The sequence below is a fragment of the Gobio gobio genome (assembly GCF_949357685.1).
Source record: "Gobio gobio genome assembly, chromosome: 23".
Lineage (NCBI taxonomy): Eukaryota > Metazoa > Chordata > Actinopteri > Cypriniformes > Gobionidae > Gobio > Gobio gobio.
This window is the reverse complement of record NC_137119.1, coordinates 550,831-569,487: the sequence shown is the minus strand read 5'-3', so window position 1 is coordinate 569,487 and position 18,657 is coordinate 550,831. Positions and strand designations below refer to the sequence as shown.

General features: G+C 42.3%; 1 protein-coding gene across 1 annotated transcript in view; it reads left to right on the top strand.

Moving 5' to 3' along the window:
• LOC307119559 (cadherin-7) overlaps nucleotides 1-18,657 on the top strand; it is a gene marked incomplete at its 5' end in the record, with an annotated part of 85,256 nt that overhangs the window by 30,136 nt on the left and 36,463 nt on the right. Inside the window, 3 exons of the mRNA XM_079805901.1 lie at nucleotides 2,391-2,558; nucleotides 8,116-8,303; nucleotides 17,943-18,196. Coding sequence (XP_079662027.1) covers nucleotides 2,391-2,558; nucleotides 8,116-8,303; nucleotides 17,943-18,196 — 610 coding nt within the window. The remainder of the gene's footprint in view (nucleotides 1-2,390; nucleotides 2,559-8,115; nucleotides 8,304-17,942; nucleotides 18,197-18,657) is intronic.

The following is an 18,657-nucleotide window of genomic DNA, read 5'->3' as shown; positions in this document are numbered from 1 at the left end:
TACGTTTAAAAATGGACATTTCAAGCTTTATATTCACATATTTCTCATGTTTGTGAGACGCTCCAGTTCATGTGCAAAAAATCCCGTGATTTTTGTCTGCTATAGACAATTTGCTTCTTATTTATTAAATCCAGGCAATTATCTGATGAAACGTTGATTAAAATTAAGATACAATTTATACAAAACGAAATTCACATTAAAGAAAGGCTTTCTAAGCAAAATCATACAAAATTTCTTTCAAAATCATTTCTGACCTTCTGTCTTCTGACATATTGCGCATCTTTTCACTTTTCATAATCAATGTAGCCTAGATGAAATTTAAAAATAACATTAAAATATTTAAACATAAACAGGGACTTCCTGTAAATGGTCTGAAAGTACGAACCATACAGAAAATGCTTTCACACTAGATATGAACCGAAGCTTTGTTCAGTTTGATTCGGAGCGAGTCGACCTCTTTTCATCGGACCAAATGTCGTCTGTTTGGTCCGGCCCGTGGTCAGGGGAGGTTTCACACTGGCCATTTTGATTCGGACCAAACTGAAAAGTCCGAAAATCCAGACCAAACAACGTAGGTGTGAAAGGACCCTAACAGAGCAATCGCACCAGAGTTTGTTTTAATCTAACCAAACCTGCCAACTGTGAACACACCCTTAGGATTAATAAATCATTTTGTGGGAGAAAATTTGCATTGGCACCACCTTGTGTTTTCATATGAATGGAGGAGCTCACGCAAAATACAGATTCATCCAGAGAACCCACAAAAAAGCACAGGACACACAGTTTTACACACATGAAAGCCACAATCCTTTAATAAAGACAAGCCTTAAGTAAAGCAGGGACATAGACTAAAGAGAAAATCTCTGATCCATCATGAGACTGCCATTAACTCTTAAATCAATTAGTCTGTGCAAGAAAATGTGTGTCTTCATTGTATTAAAAGCTGAGCTAAAATCAATAAATAGCGTTCTAGTTTAATGTGCAGTCTGAATATATTCAGCTTCTCTGGCCAACCCTACATATGAACCAAAGTAATAGTTAGGCTTGCCTTAGCAAACACTAAATTACATCAGTGGACACAGTGTGTGTGTGTGTGTGTGTGTGTGTGTGTGTGTGTGTGTGTGTGTGTGTGTGTGTGTGTGTGTGTGTGTGTGTGTGTGTGTGTGTGTGTGTGTGTGTGTGTGTGTGTGTGTGTGTGTTCATACCTGCTGCAGTCTCATTACCCATCATCCTACTGTGTTCCAGCTGCCACCTGCAAAGCACTCTGGGTATGAATCTCAGACAGGAGGCTGTAGGTCTGCTTGTTAGTTTCTCTCTTTCCTGAGGCGAGAGGAGTGTGTCGACCCGTCTCATTATTCTCTGATGCCTGTGGTGTTAACCAACACGTGTGCATGTCATCTGCTGCTGTATCTGAGGCGTTGTTCATCTGAGGAGTTTTACACCGTTCCTGAGGAATGAGAGACACAAACGCTGAGCCGGGGATGCTGCTTAATTATTAGACTGATTTCCCCTTTTTAAGCTTTCCATATGCGCTTCATCTTATGTGTGCCGTTCTGACACACACAAACAATCACATCAACATCTGCACTACTAGAGTCTTACACACTTATATTGCACAGTTATCTGTGTCTGCCACTTTGACATTAAAGAGGATCTGTTATGCCCTTTTACACACTCTTGCTGTTGTGTCTGGCTCTCCTAGAGCAGGTTCTCCTGCTGTAATGTTTATTATTCCTCATATTCTCCACTGTTGCGGCTCCGCTCTTCCCGGTCTGTCAGTAACGCTCTGTCTCTGTGAACACAGTGTGCTTTTCGTCTTGCTCTTTCTCAATCAGATCCGAAGTAACCAGTAACTTGCTACTTGTAGACTTTTAATTCATACTCTTTTTACTCTTTCTCAAGTAATTATTATCATTACCTCTCTAACTTTACTTGAGCCATTATTTCTACAAGTAATTATTCTTTTACAAGAGTACTTTTTGGTTATTCTCCCCTCTTCTGGCGATTTGTACACATTATACCCATTAAACAGTCCTAATAATAACATAAAAAACATAACATTTTAAAAAATCTCCCAGTCAGTGGAAATCACCTGGACCAGGTGGAGATTCAGCCAAGTTATATACAATCTTCTGTAGAGAATCGTTTGAACTATATTTCAGCAATAAATGTTTTTATGATTATTATTATTATTTAAAAGTAAATCAGTGAGAAGTTCTTGTAGAGTTTAAATTTAACTAAAATATTGCTGCAAAATATCACCCCATTATTGGATTATGTAGGAGTACCACAATGTTCAAGCAGCATTGCAACAGAAAGATCATGTTTTTAGATTTATACCTGTCTTTCTTTGCACACCAGAGATTAAATAAAGGCTATGTTTCCCTCAGGCATTATACGGACAGCCCTGCCCAACATGGACCGAGAGACGCGTGACCAGTATGTTCTGGTCATTCAGGCCAAGGACATGGTGGGTCAGATGGGAGGACTGTCCGGCAGCACCTCAGTGACGGTCACTCTCACCGACGTCAATGATAACCCTCCGCGCTTCTCTCGCAGTAAGAGCATGTCTTTCATCCTGACCTGATTGTGGAAAGGGAATATGATGTAATTTTCTTTATAAAGACAAACACAGTTGCTCCACTTAGGCATGTTGTGTTTCAGTGTGACATATTCATGTCCATCTTAACCAAACACACATACTTTTTAAACTCCTACAACACTATAAATGTGACACTCTCACCTGAAATCAATAACTGAAAAGCTGGCCGTGTCATTCAAATTCTACTGTATTTCTCCCATAACTTTTTTTCTGTGATACTGACACACACACATTCAAGTAAAGGCAACAAATCTTTTGATCTCAACACACAATTTTGTATTTCAGATACATGTATAAGAAAACACTGTACTTGTCACGGTTTGCTTTGGTTTTTTGTTTCATGTTCATGTTTCATGTCTTATTTTTGCCTGTGTGCCATGTGCTTCCCTTTTCATGTGTTCTATGTTATCATGTTCTGAATGGTTTATTGTCAAGTTATGTTCACGTTATGTTCAACCCTATGTACCTAACCCTAACCCTTACAGAGTTTTAGCGTTAAAGTGAAATTATAATTTTTAATCCCTGATCAAGTTTAGTAGTCTCCAACTAGCCGGTCCAGGTCAGGAAACAGACTGGCAGACTTTATAATTAAAAATAAAACTTGACTTGACTCGATCACTTAACAACTTCAGAGCTCATGGTCAGTCTCTCTGGATAGAAAGGCTAACATGTTAACACCAGAAATAATTTCCTCTATGAAGAAAATGAATGGGCTTTTTACTGTCTAGACAGAAGTCAAACACACTTGGAATAAGAAGAGCAAAGTGAAAAACAGGACTGTGAAGAGCAATGCGAAGAAACATGTAAGGAATAAAAATAAAGACAGTAAAAGACAGGAAAGAGAGAATAATGGATGGCAAAGAAAAACAAAAGGATAGGTAGATGGATGGAGCGATACGTAATCACAGGGAGAAAAGAGGAATGAAACCAAGGCGAGGGTGACGGACAAGGTTTGGTCTGCTAGAAGCGTCTATTTCATGGCGAATTAAAGTCATTACAGAGATTTACACGCCGGTTCTCCATGAGGGAGACGTGATAACACTAACGGCGAGATCTAATGACGCTCATCATCATCATCATCTTACCCTCCAGCTCTCATCAGCATCAGAGGTAAACCTGAGCTCTCATGAGTCTCAACATCAGCATCAGAGGTAAACCTGAGCTCTCATGAGTCTCTACATCAGCATCAGAGGTAAACCTGAGCTCTCATGAGTCTCCACATCAGCATCAGAGGTAAACCTGATCTCTCATGAGTCTCTACATCAGCATCAGAGGTAAACCTGATCTCTCATGAGTCTCAACATCAGCATCAGAGGTAAACCTGAGCTCTCATGAGTCTCAACATCAGCATCAGAGGTAAACCTGAGCTCTCATGAGTCTCAACATCAGCATCAGAGGTAAACCTGATCTCTCATGAGTCTCAACATCAGCATCAGAGGTAAACCTGAGCTCTCATGAGTCTCAACATCAGCATCAGAGGTAAACCTGAGCTCTCATGAGTCTCAACATCAGCATCAGAGGTAAACCTGAGCTCTCATGAGTCTCAACATCAGCATCAGAGGTAAACCTGAGCTCTCATGAGTCTCAACATCAGCATCAGAGGTAAACCTGATCTCTCATGAGTCTCAACATCAGCATCAGAGGTAAACCTGAGCTCTCATGAGTCTCAACATCAGCATCAGAGGTAAACCTGAGCTCTCATGAGTCTCAACATCAGCATCAGAAGTAAACCTGAGCTCTCATGAGTCTCAACATCAGCATCAGAGGTAAACCTGAGCTCTCATGAGTCTCAACATGAGCATCAGAGGTAAACCTGATCTCTCAAGAGTCACTACATCAGCATCAGAGGTAAACCTGATCTCTCATGAGTCTCAACATCAGCATCAGAGGTAAACCTGATCTCTCATGAGTCTCAACATCAGCATCAGAGGTAAACCTGAGCTCTCATGAGTCTCAACATCAGCATCAGAGGTAAACCTGATCTCTCATGAGTCTCAACATGAGCATCAGAGGTAAACCTGATCTCTCAAGAGTCACTACATCAGCATCAGAGGTAAACCTGATCTCTCATGAGTCTCAACATCAGCATCAGAGGTAAACCTGATCTCTCATGAGTCTCAACATCAGCATCAGAGGTAAACCTGATCTCTCATGAGTCTCAACATCAGCATCAGAGGTAAACCTGATCTCTCAAGAGTCACTACATCAGCATCAGAGGTAAACCTGAGCTCTCATGAGTCTCTACATCAGCATCAGAGGTAAACCTGATCTCTCATGAGTCTCAACATCAGCATCAGAGGTAAACCTGATCTCTCATGAGTCTCAACATCAGCATCAGAGGTAAACCTGAGCTCTCATGAGTCTCAACATGAGCATCAGAGGTAAACCTGATCTCTCATGAGTCTCCACATCAGCATCAGAGGTAAACCTGATCTCTCATGAGTCTCCACATCAGCATCAGAGGTAAACCTGATCTCTCATGAGTCTCAACATCAGCATCAGAGGTAAACCTGATCTCTCATGAGTCTCAACATCAGCATCAGAGGTAAACCTGATCTCTCATGAGTCTCAACATCAGCATCAGAGGTAAACCTGAGCTCTCATGAGTCTCAACATGAGCATCAGAGGTAAACCTGAGCTCTCATGAGTCTCAACATCAGCATCAGAGGTAAACCTGAGCTCTCATGAGTCTCAACATCAGCATCAGAGGTAAACCTGAGCTCTCATGAGTCTCCACATCAGCATCAGAGGTAAACCTGATCTCTCATGAGTCTCAACATCAGCATCAGAGGTAAACCTGATCTCTCATGAGTCTCAACATCAGCATCAGAGGTAAACCTGATCTCTCATGAGTCTCAACATCAGCATCAGAGGTAAACCTGAGCTCTCATGAGTCTCAACATCAGCATCAGAGGTAAACCTGAGCTCTCATGAGTCTCAACATCAGCATCAGAGGTAAACCTGAGCTCTCATGAGTCTCAACATCAGCATCAGAGGTAAACCTGAGCTCTCATGAGTCTCAACATCAGCATCAGAGGTAAACCTGATCTCTCATGAGTCTCAACATCAGCATCAGAGGTAAACCTGATCTCTCATGAGTCTCAACATCAGCATCAGAGGTAAACCTGATCTCTCATGAGTCTCAACATCAGCATCAGAGGTAAACCTGATCTCTCATGAGTCTCCACATCAGCATCAGAGGTAAACCTGAGCTCTCATGAGTCTCAACATGAGCATCAGAGGTAAACCTGAGCTCTCATGAGTCTCTACATCAGCATCAGAGGTAAACCTGAGCTCTCATGAGTCTCTACATCAGCATCAGAGGTAAACCTGATCTCTCATGAGTCTCAACATCAGCATCAGAGGTAAACCTGAGCTCTCAAGAGTCTCCACATCAGCATCAGAGGTAAACCTGAGCTCTCATGAGTCTCTACATCAGCATCAGAGGTAAACCTGAGCTCTCATGAGTCTCAACATGAGCATCAGAGGTAAACCTGAGCTCTCATGAGTCTCAACATCAGCATCAGAGGTAAACCTGAGCTCTCATGAGTCTCTACATCAGCATCAGAGGTAAACCTGATCTCTCATGAGTATCAACATCAGCATCAGAGGTAAACCTGATCTCTCATGAGCCTCAACATCAGCATCAGAGGTAAACCTGATCTCTCATGAGTCTCAACATCAGCATCAGAGGTAAACCTGATCTCTCATGAGTCTCAACATCAGCATCGAAGGTAAACCTGAGCTCTCATGAGTCTCAACATCAGCATCGAAGGTAAACCTGAGACCGTACGATTATACTGGCTCGCAGATATTCTTGCCCTTATTGAAGATTCAAATGAAAAAGGCATTGAAAGTGCTGTGTATAATATCACCATTTCTGTCCCCAGCCTTCTTCACTCAGCCTTCTTTTATTTTAGGTCAGTCTCACAAAAACAGACACACATTTCACCCTAAAACAAAAAAGAAAGAAATAAGAAATCATAATTTGGATGAAGAAATTATGCCTATTGGGATGAGTAAGATTTTTCTCATTTTATCCCCAATTCCCATTACTGTATCTACCAGAGCAGTTTGTGTATAGTAATGCTATAGTCTTAATGTGTGCTCTGTCTTCTTGACATGATCCCAGCCTGTGTTTCCCTGTCTTTTGAGGACTTTTGTTATTTCCTGTCTTGTGTCATGTTTTGAAGTTCTTTGTTGTTTTTCATGTTGACTTGTTCTCCCAGGAGTTTCCAATTTAGCCACTCCCTCTTGTTATCTTGTTAAGCTAGTCTTCCCTTTGTATATATAGTGCTTGTGTCTTATGCTGCCTTCACGTGCTCTCGGAAATTGGATAATTCCGACTTCTGAAGTCGTGATTACGAGCTCATTGCATTCAAGTTTCAGAATGTGGGGGCGTTCATGTGCAATTTTTACTTCGGAAACTCGTATTAACGATAATTCCGATAGCACGTGAAGGCAGCATTACTGCTGTTTGTGGGTTGTTGTACAGGTGTAACGTACTGCTCTGAGTCAGAAGGTTGAGGATCCAAACGCAGCTTTATTGAGAGGGTAATACACAATCGTAGTCAAAAACAGGCAAGAGGTCATAACAGGTAAGCAGTGCAAACAGGTAAACAAGACAGGAGAGACAGGCAAACGGGTAATCCACGGAACAGGCATGAAATCCAAAACCAAGAGACATGAAACCAGGGAGAATGCTCAGAAATGCAGTATAGACAAACAAGACTTCACAGTTAATGACAGTGTGAACATGGTTTATATAGGCTGGGGTAATGAGGTGATGAAACACAGGTGCAAACAATGAGAGATGATGAGTCCGGGCAAAGGATTATGGGTAATGTAGTTTGTGATGGAGTGACAGTCCGGGGTGGAGTGCCCTCAGGTGGTAATCAGGGGCACTCTCACTTGTGATTGTGACAACAGGTAATGGGTTTTTCTAGGTTGTGTGTCCTAGTGGTCTTTGTTCATTTGTTTCTTTATTCTGGAGTTATTTTGTTCAATGTGTTATTTTATTAAAAACCCTGCATTTAGATCCTCGCCTTCGCCTGCTTTCTCCAGCACGTTACACTTCTATCGCTCCAACTCATTGGAAAAAACGTTTGTTAAAAAATATTGGCAACAATTTATAATATATGTTTAACTTTTGTTTTGTGTTTCTCCCCCCAAAAATCTAACAATAAATATTGGACAATAAATAACTATACAATAACAGCAGATCTGTAGTGTTACATTTTTACTAGTATTGTAATTCTACAAATATTACAATGATACATCGTTAGGCTAAAAATAATGGATTGCAAGAAAATGTGCTTAATTGTCACAAAAAATAAAAAACCTTAATGATCCTAGAAGTGATGCAAATGTTATTTGTTTCATCTTCATCACTTAGGAAATTACATTTCTAATTCCTTTCCTTTGATTTGTGACCTGGCCATTGACGGGTTTGGTGAAATCCACCCTTTTGAATGAGTTTAGCGTGTTAATGTTAAACCTCTCTCTGCCTCTAGAGTCGTATCAGTACTCAGTGCTGGAGTCTCTGCCCGTGTCGGCAGTCGTGGCCAGACTGAAGGCCGCAGATGCTGATATCGGCTCCAATGCGGAGATGGACTACTGTATAATAGATGGAGATGCACCTGGTGTGTTCAACATCACCACAGACGAGGAGACACAGGAGGGAGTCATCGTTCTGCAGAGGGTGAGATCATACATGGCCAAAGACAGGCCAAACATTCAATTACACTGAACAAAATTATAAATGCAACACTTTTGTTTTTGCCCCCATTTTTCAAAAGAGCTGAACTCAAAGATCTAAGACTTTTTCTATGTACACAAAAGGCCTATTTCTCTCAAATATTGTCCACAAGTCTGTGTTAGTGAGCACTTCTCCTTTGCTGAGATAATCCATATCAAGATGCTGATTAGACAGCAGGATTATTGCACAGGTGTGCCTAAGGCCCCGTCCACACAAAGCCATAAGCTTTCCCTATCCAATCTTTTTCTCCCCTCGTTTCAATAAATATTGCGTACACATGAGAAAACTCAAACCGATGTAGTACACGTGCCAGGCCAGTATGTGGCGCTGTAATTCTGCCACAGAAATGCACTAAATATGGAGAAGAGTTGTGGCTAGAAGGGGTACAGCAATGGTAGGAAGTAAGGCAAAATCTCACAATAAAATAACAATAAATAAATGTGCTACTTACCAGATGTGTTTTATACACATAACCCAACCCTAAACCTACCCTTACAATAATGCAATACAGTCATTAAATGATGCGGTATTGATGTGTGCATGCCCAGTGCCCGTAGTTCTTTCCCTTCTAGTTTTTTCTGTTTAACAAAATATACGGATTGGCTGTACACTAGAAAAAACAAGGGGGTCGTTTTCAGATTCATCCACTCTGGGACCCGGATTAAAAAAATATCGGTTTCATGCTCCCAAAACGCCAGATCCGTGTGGACGAAAGGCTTATACGGTACAACATTTTTACGTATACAGCTAAACGTGTTTCCGTGTGGATGGGGCCTTAGGCCGCCACAATAAAAGACATAAGCTTGTGTAGCCGGTTTGCGCCTCGCGTGTGTCTCTGTCACTACAGCTCGGCTACCCCTCTGCGTTGTGTTGTGTTAAGAATAAAGACTGGAGTCGAATTGCTGGTCCAAAGGTTGCTTTATCTGCATGAGTTGAAAATATGCAGTAAATATGTTGCATTCAGTGTTGTGCAAAGTTAATCAGCCCTCTCCTCGCTCTGCTCAGACCTCCCGCGGACTGAGGCGAGTTCACGATACACAATCTCATTTACAGTCAGAGAAAATATAAAGAAAATATCACATCAGATGTATCAACAGTCAGTGAAATAATACAATATATATATATATATATATATATATATATATATATATACACACTAACCAAACTCATATAATATACATCTTTAAATCACCCACATTCCAGCATTTTATATAACCAATATGGTTGAACACATAACGAAGAAATCACAAAAACAATTCATAACCATACCTGCATGAGTTGAAAATATGCAGTAAATATGTTGCATTCAGTGTTGTGCAAAGTTAATCAGCCCTCTCCTGTCAAACATTTGAACATAGAAAAGATATCAGCAGACACGCTTCACAGGCCAACTTTCACACTAACATACAATACAACGTGACACTGCATTCACTCGGTTAAACTCTCACTTATGCAGGAAAAACATCTTTAAGAGGATAGATTACATACTAGTGCATACTCATTGACATTTTTATCGAAACAAATAAACTAATTAGTGATTATGTTCACTTCTAACACTCTTTTGAACAGGAGTGCACACAATGCATACCTCGCTCTGCTCAGACCTCCCGCGGACTGAGAGAGCGCGAGAGAGCGCGTGCGAGCGGCGCGACGCGCCAATGACGTCACAACTGCGACGAACGCAAAACTTACTAAAGACACAATAAAATACATTTTCTTTTCTTTTCTCACGTACATATGTAATAGAAAAACTAGGATTTTGTGTGAATCTAAATTAAAACACAAGTTATAATTAATACCTGTTACATTCACCCCCTTCTGAATTCACCAAAATCCCAAAGACTCAACCAACTTCATTTATACACTTGACTGATGTCTCCAAAATGTCTCTTTACCCATTTCAGCCTGAAAATGCTACCTTCTTAAAAGGTTGAGAGAAGTTCAAGGGTGATCAAGCCTTAAAAAACTCACAGAATAAAATGATGCCTTTTACACCATACCGGGTTTTAAACCCCAAATCTTTAAATCAAATGTATAAAATCTCTAAGTCACATCAAATGGATTGTTTTACGGCCACAGGGATAATACTCAAATGTATCAGAGAATATGGACTTGGACTATAGAAAACCTCTTAAAACAAGGTGAGTAGTGACTGGGACTTTCTACCCAATGTGTTTGTAAGTGATTTAATCTTTAACTGCCTTTGTGCCATAGATTCAATAAGACGATTGACCTTCTTAACCACTCTTCCAGCACGTGTAACTCGTTCTTGAGTATTTTCTACACCCAGAGTGTCTCGGTCTCCAGTCTCTTGACTAGGCTGTTCCGTATTGGGCATGTCTCTTGTTTCCACCATGGAGGAGGCTCTGTCACCATCAAGACTAAGACAGTCTGTCTGAACATTACAAGGCTCTGTAATATGACCGTCCTCATCACAAAACTTCTCGGAACAATCACCATCTTGACTCTGCTGTTCTCCCTCAGTATGGAACTGCACAGATCCAGTTTCACTTAGTGAGCTTTGACCCAGGGAATGTTCCGTTTCATCTAATACCCAGAGGCTTGTCCGTCTCTCTGAACTTTCACTCTCCAAGCAATCTGCAAGATCCTGAGGCTGCGGATGAGCAACTGACTCCCCATCATCATCACAGTCATTGAGATACGGGTTACTGGCTCCTCCGAGTTCCGTCTGAATGGGTAAGAAGCTGATGTTCAACAAGAGATTGCGATGTACAACTCTCCTTGTTCCTTTTTGATCCTGCACCATATAGGTATGCGTCTGGGGATTCTGGTTGATGACAACATACAGGGTTGACTCCCACTTGTCGGCGAGTTTTCTCCTCCCTCTCTCTCCCTTGTTAGCAATCAGCACACGATCTCCAATGCTTAGGTGAGTACCCTTCACTCTTTTGTTATATCCCTCAGCTTGCTTTTTCTGCTCTTTGACAGCATGCTGCTGTGCAATAGTTGCTGCTTCATGGAGATGGGAGAGCAGTGTCTTGGCATGACTACTGTAATCAACCACCACGGGATCTCTGAGCACCTGTTTGAACATCACGTCTACCGGAAGTCTCGGCACACGGCCAAACATGAGGTAAAAAGGTGAGAAACCTGTTGTTTCGTGCACAGTGGCATTATAAGCGAATGTCAGGGTCTGGATTTGTTGGGGCCACTGATGTTTAGCTTTGAGGGGCAAAGAACGCAACATAGCTCCTAGAGTCCTATTAAATCGCTCAGTCCCTCCGTTGCCCATTGGATGATACGCTGTGGTATGCGACTTAGCCACTCCTGACAATTTAAGTAGCTCAGCAATCAAACCACTCTCAAAATTAGCGCCCTGATCGGTGTGTATACGTTCAGGAAAGCCATAGACGCAGAAAATGTGATCCCACAGCTTCCTGGCCACTTGCTTAGCTGTCTGATTTGCACATGGAAATGCGTGAGCTAATTTTGTAAAGTGGTCAGTGACCACCAGCACATCAACAGAGTTCTGCCTAGAGTCTTCTGCGCTCCAGAAATCCAAACATACCAATTCCATGGGTGCTGAGGTTCTGATACTCTCCAACGGGGCTCTAGCAGATGGCTCAGGCGACTTAGCGAGAATGCATCTTTGGCAACATTTAACATAAGACTTGATGTCTTGCTCCATCTTTGGCCAATAGAATCGCCGCCTCGCTAAATGAAGAGTTCTTGCTTGCCCTTGATGTCCAGCGAGATCATGAATGCCACTCAATGCTTTTGCTCTAAGACTCTTTGGGAGCACAAATTGATATCTCTTGTGCTTACTCAATGGGTCCTTGATTACTCGATAGAGTATGCCATCCAGGAAGGTAAGTCTCTCCCATTGTTTGCTGAGAGAAAGTGCACTTAGATTGAAGTTTTCTCTCTCACGTCTAGAAGGCCTTCTTTTACGAACCACAAAAGGAACAACCACAGATATGTTTGGATCTTGTTCTTGTCTTTGTTGAAGTTCCTGTAGGGAGAGTTCTGGCAACATGTCCAGACTTGATGGTGTAAACTGCTGAACAGATTGGATCAACTGCACCGCTCTGGACTCTGCTGCCAGCTCCCAATTGTCGTGAGCTTCACAAACAGCATGAACGGCACCAACACTACAAGTGCCTGAGCTAGCCACAGGAAAGATCTCTTCTGGGTCAGTCTCCGACCCCTGCCGCTGACATTGAACTTTCAGTCGAAAGGTATCCTGTATCCCTTCCTCACTGACTCCCTCAGCTTCAGACAGCAAACTCTCATACTGTTCGTTGAGCAGCCTATGGCCGATTGTCTTTGAAAAAGGGTCTCGACTAAGAGCATCAGCCACAATGTTCTTGTTGCCCGCTATATGACGTATCTCGAAGGTATAAGGGGCTAGCTTCGCGACCCAGCGTTGTTCGCAGGCATCAAGCTTCGGTTTAGTCATTATATACGTCAGAGGATTGTTATCCGTCCAGACAGAGAATGTGTGTCCTTTAAGCCAATGACTAAACTTCTCGCAAACACTCCACTTTAAGGCCAAGAATTCTAAACGATGGGCTGGATATCGCCTCTGGGAAGCACTAAGTGTCTTACTTGCAAAAGCGATGGGCCTTGCTTTGTCTTCGCCCAGAGGTATTTGAGACAATACCGCCCCTAAACCATCTAGAGAAGCATCAATGGACAATATCAGGGGTCTTGAAAAATCAGGATGCGCCAGGACTGCGCAGTTCAACAGCTTCTCTTTCAAAGCACTGAAACTCATGTCACATTCTTCTGTCCAGTCGGAGGCCTTCAATTTTCTAAAAGTACCAGCTTTTTTTGCAACATTTCCTCTACTCTTCCTCTTCTGACCAGCAGTGAGGGCAAACAATGGTTTGGCAATGGCAGAACAATTTGATATGAAATGTTGATAATAAAAGACCATCCCCAGAAAGGATTTAACTCTTTTTACCGAAGGAGTAACTCCGTCATCCTCCATAAGATCATTCTTGGTCATGCGGGAAATGACGCCCACCTTTTCGGGGTCCACAGCAACTCCACCCCCTTCGATGATGTGTCCCAAAAATCTCACGGAAGTTCGCAGGAGGTGACACTTTTTCGGGCTGAGCTTCAGATTATGCTGGCGGAGTCTCTGGAATACCGCTTCTAGCCTACTCAAGGCTTCCTTCTCAGTGGCTGCAAATACCAGCAAGTCATCTAAGTAGCACAACAGCTGGGTGAAGTTCATGTCACCAAATATACTCAGCATCATTCGCATAAATGAGGCCGGACTATTGCACAGACCTTGTGGCATTCGATTGTATTCATGCAATCCGAGTGGTGTGGTGAATGCTGTGTATTTTTTATCCTCCTCGTGCATGGGGATGTTATAGAAGCCGGAGGTCAAATCCATTGTGCTAAAATAGACATTTCCGCCCAGAGCTGCCAGACAATCTGATTGGTGCGGGAGTGGGTGTGCGTCTTTTAAAGTCCTGGCATTAAGCCACCTGAAGTCGGTACAAATTCTCAAACTGCCATCCTTTTTCCATACCATTACCAATGGTGAGGCAAATTCGCTGGTAGATTTCCTTATTATGCCCTGATCCTCCATTTCTGTCAAGACCTGTCTCAATTTTTGGTAATGAGCTGGTGGAACTCTCCTGTAAGGAAGGCGAAATGGACGTTCATCCATCAGGCGAATGCGATGAGAGAAGCCTTTTGCCTCACCACAATCCAAAGCGTGTTTTGAGAAGATGTCATTATAGCTGACTAAAAGCTGAACTAACTCCCTTTTGATAGAGTGACTAACTTGGCACGACTTGAGGTCTAGATCTTTCAGACCAGCTTCTGCAAGTTTCTTCTCAAAATCCTCATTGCTTGCTTCGGGATACCTCATTGCTTGATCACCAGCCTCAACCTGACTGGAGTTCTGGAAAACTGTAAAGTCTTCAGCTGCCATACAGGGCGATACATCGGCCAACTTGCAATTCCTCTTCAAAGTCACAGGCCGATCAGAGAGATTCACTATCCTCATGGGGACATATCTGTCACCCCACATGGGTGTAACCACCCGTCCAACCATAATGTTTCGCGGCATGGATTTTGAAGATGTGGGTTCGACAACCACTGTGCTGCCGGGGGACATAGGGGTGTTATTCGGCAGTTTGCCCCATACAAGATGCTCATGTCTAGCCAAGAGTGTTACAGCTTGTGTCAACTTTACAGTCCCGATCTTGTTAGGAGTATCGACACCCTGCCATCTTGTCAACCCTGCCATCATGTCAAGGAATTGAGAAGCGTCAGGAGACAACGACATGCCACAGCTCTGACCGGTCACCCTCCAATAATCGTCACTGCTCTTCATTTGATGCATGATGTACTTTATGACGTTAGATCCGAGAATGAGGTCATCTTTCTGCCCTGGGACCACAAGAATGGGAACGATACACTGTACACCATACACTTCTATCTCCACTTCATACACACATTTAGGGTGAGTTTGATGACCCCCACAACCGATCAGGATGATTTTCTCATTTAACTGCTTGTCAGTAGTAATTACATTTTCTTCTAGCATCCTAGATGCCGTTGTTTCGTTTACTGTACAAGCCATTGAGCCGGAGTCTAGCATTCCCTTGACTCTGAATGTCTTATTCACGATCACTGGAGCATAGAACAATTCACTAAATAGTTCAATTCTTTGTGAATTCTGCAGAACTACTTGAACACCTTCTGATTGGGATGTGTGCTCATACCATTGCTCCCAGTCATCATCATAATCTTTTTGTTCGAGGGTTTGATTTTGTCCACCCACACATCCCCTCTCCATATGCAGGCTTGTTAGTTTAACGGTGGTTGTTCCTGGCTTGAATGCATCCCAGGACCACTGGCTCCAGATCCTGCCTTACGACACTCTCTCTTCCAATGTCCTGCTTTGAAGCAATACAAACACAACCCATCTCGCCTGCAGTGCATGGTAGTAGAGTGGTCAGTCGCTTTGCAAACTTTGCATGACTTTCGGAAAGACTGGAATCCGCTTGACATGTACGGTGCCTGGACTGCTGCTTGATGGTTCTGCTTTAACACACGATCAAGTTGAGCTATGAGACTCTGAAGGCTGATATTATCAGACGATGTGCCAACATCACTCACAACATTAATTTGGCTTTGTGATCTCATTGAAGCACCCACCAAAGTTGACTCATCAATTGCAGTAGCCTGCGCATTTGCAGAAGCATATCTCTCAGCCCCTGAACGTTTTGATCTGGCTCGCTGCTGCTGAATCTTCAGTTGTGTCTGGTGATCATCAAGGCGTTCCTGAATTTCACTAGCTCTCCACTTGTCAGCAGTTTTGAACTTCAGCACTGCAGAAAGAGCTGGGTCTGGGCAGTGCTTAACGAACATCATGGTTACCTCTTTACTTGGATCTTCAAGGTTGCGTCCCTGCCTCTTCAAGCACTCCTCTGCCACGTCAACAGCTTTATTTAAGCGAATCCAGTAATCCATCGCGTTCTCTCCCACTGTAGGTAGGGTATTGTAGAAGTCGGCGAGTGGCATAGAAGAATACGTCAGTTCACTAAAGTGTTGCTTTAGTATATCAATAATTACTCTTGGGTCTTCACCAGGTTTTAGAGATGGGTTACTACGTAATGTGATTTTGATTATGTCTCTCGCTCTTCCTCCAAGTCTTGACAGAATTTCCTGAGCCTTTTCTCCTGTGGGCACACCTCTCTTTCTTAAATAGAGTTCAATCTGTTCTTCCCACTCGTGGATAGAAAGTTTATCTGTGCTATCTCCACGAAAGCTTGGTGGCTCTTTCACATCAGATTGCATCACCAATTTTACACCAGTCATGGTTAGTGAATGAGGGTCAGCAGAAAGTGGTTCTAAACCTATATTTTGGCTGCTAGTCATTCTCTCATTTTCACTTCCCTTCTTAAGCTGCTCTGAAATGGACTGTCCTATTTCATGAGCTAACTGCGTAATTAGGTTGCTTAAGTCAGCGGAAGTTGTGTCTGACTTGGGATCCTGTCTATCAGTTTTTATACGTGTGGAGCAGAACACTGGAGGGTCAGCAATACCTGTGACTCCAGGAGTGTGAGCCATATCCCTAAATAACTGCCCTCTCCCCCCACCAATGTATACTTCATCCTGCGTATCTTCAACAAGATAGGTATATGACATCGTTACAAAAAAAAGAATTACAACAATATGACAGTTTTTTTTTTTTTTTTTTTTTTTTGAAGCAAGAAATTCAGTCTTTGTAAATCTCCCCTAGATGAGATTATACAGTTTTTTTTTTTTCTTCTGGTGTATTATAATACTCAGTCTTTGTACCTCTCTCTCCAGCAGATTAAACAGGAAAAGAAGAATTCGACCCAGTCCATAGAACTATGCGGTACTCAGCAACATCCGGCGGTCAATCTGACGTCGATCCTTCTGGGGATCCGGGTCACGGCACCAATGTAGCCGGTTTGCGCCTCGCGTGTGTCTCTGTCACTACAGCTCGGCTACCCCTCTGCGTTGTGTTGTGTTAAGAATAAAGACTGGAGTCGAATTGCTGGTCCAAAGGTTGCTTTATCTGCATGAGTTGAAAATATGCAGTAAATATGTTGCATTCAGTGTTGTGCAAAGTTAATCAGCCCTCTCCTCGCTCTGCTCAGACCTCCCGCGGACTGAGGCGAGTTCACGATACACAATCTCATTTACAGTCAGAGAAAATATAAAGAAAATATCACATCAGATGTATCAACAGTCAGTGAAATAATACAATATATATATATATATATATATATATATATACACACTAACCAAACTCATATAATATACATCTTTAAATCACCCACATTCCAGCATTTTATATAACCAATATGGTTGAACACATAACGAAGAAATCACAAAAACAATTCATAACCATACCTGCATGAGTTGAAAATATGCAGTAAATATGTTGCATTCAGTGTTGTGCAAAGTTAATCAGCCCTCTCCTGTCAAACATTTGAACATAGAAAAGATATCAGCAGACACGCTTCACAGGCCAACTTTCACACTAACATACAATACAACGTGACACTGCATTCACTCGGTTAAACTCTCACTTATGCAGGAAAAACATCTTTAAGAGGATAGATTACATACTAGTGCATACTCATTGACATTTTTATCGAAACAAATAAACTAATTAGTGATTATGTTCACTTCTAACACTCTTTTGAACAGGAGTGCACACAATGCATACCTCGCTCTGCTCAGACCTCCCGCGGACTGAGAGAGCGCGAGAGAGCGCGTGCGAGCGGCGCGACGCGCCAATGACGTCACAACTGCGACGAACGCAAAACTTACTAAAGACACAATAAAATACATTTTCTTTTCTTTTCTCACGTACATATGTAATAGAAAAACTAGGATTTTGTGTGAATCTAAATTAAAACACAAGTTATAATTAATACCTGTTACACTTGGAAGAGCCAGGACATTTTTAATGTAACTCGGATTGTGTTCGCCTGAAAGAAAAAAGTCATACACACCTAGGATGACTTGAGGGTAAATCATGGGCTAATTTTAATTTTTGGGTGAACTAACCCTTTAAATGTACTTGCTTTCTTTCCCTCTCTCTCTCTACTACAGCCTTTGGACTATGAAACTAAAAGCAGTTTTTCTCTGAAGATTGAAGCCACTAATCGGAATATTGACCCTCAGTTTCTGACCTTTGGCCCCTTCAGTGATACAGCAGTTGTCAAGGTCTTTGTAGAAGATGTAAATGAGCCACCCGTCTTCTCAGCCCTGGTCAGTAAGATGGTGGTTTCGGAGGCAGCGAGGGTCGGCTCTGTCATTGGGGCGGTTTCAGCCCGTGACCCAGACTCGTCCGGCAGTGCCATCAGGTAAACGCTTCATTTATCTGTGTGTGGTGTAATATAGTCATGTGATTCATATGATCATCTTTCTGTCCTCTTAGTATACACATTACAGTTCTAAACAGAAGACTGTAACCCTGTAAACACACATGAATCCCAGTCTGTATTGGTGTGCTGCTTCTCTGCAAAGAAAAGCCAACTTCCATTTTTTGTCAGACAAAAGCTTCATTGAATATAAAAAGTATAAAAAGTTGGTAGGCGTGAATTATCATGAATATTGATGTGTTTCACACCTGTGAAGACAAAGACCCTCCTTTAAAGGGTTAGTTCACCCAAAAATGAACATTAGCCCATGATTTACCCTCAAGCCATCCCAGGTGTGTATGACTTTCTTCTTTCAGGCGAATAAAATCAGAGCTATATTCAAAATGTCCTGGCTCTTCCAAGCTTTATAATGGCAGAATTGTTGCTCTGTTTTTGTCCATAAA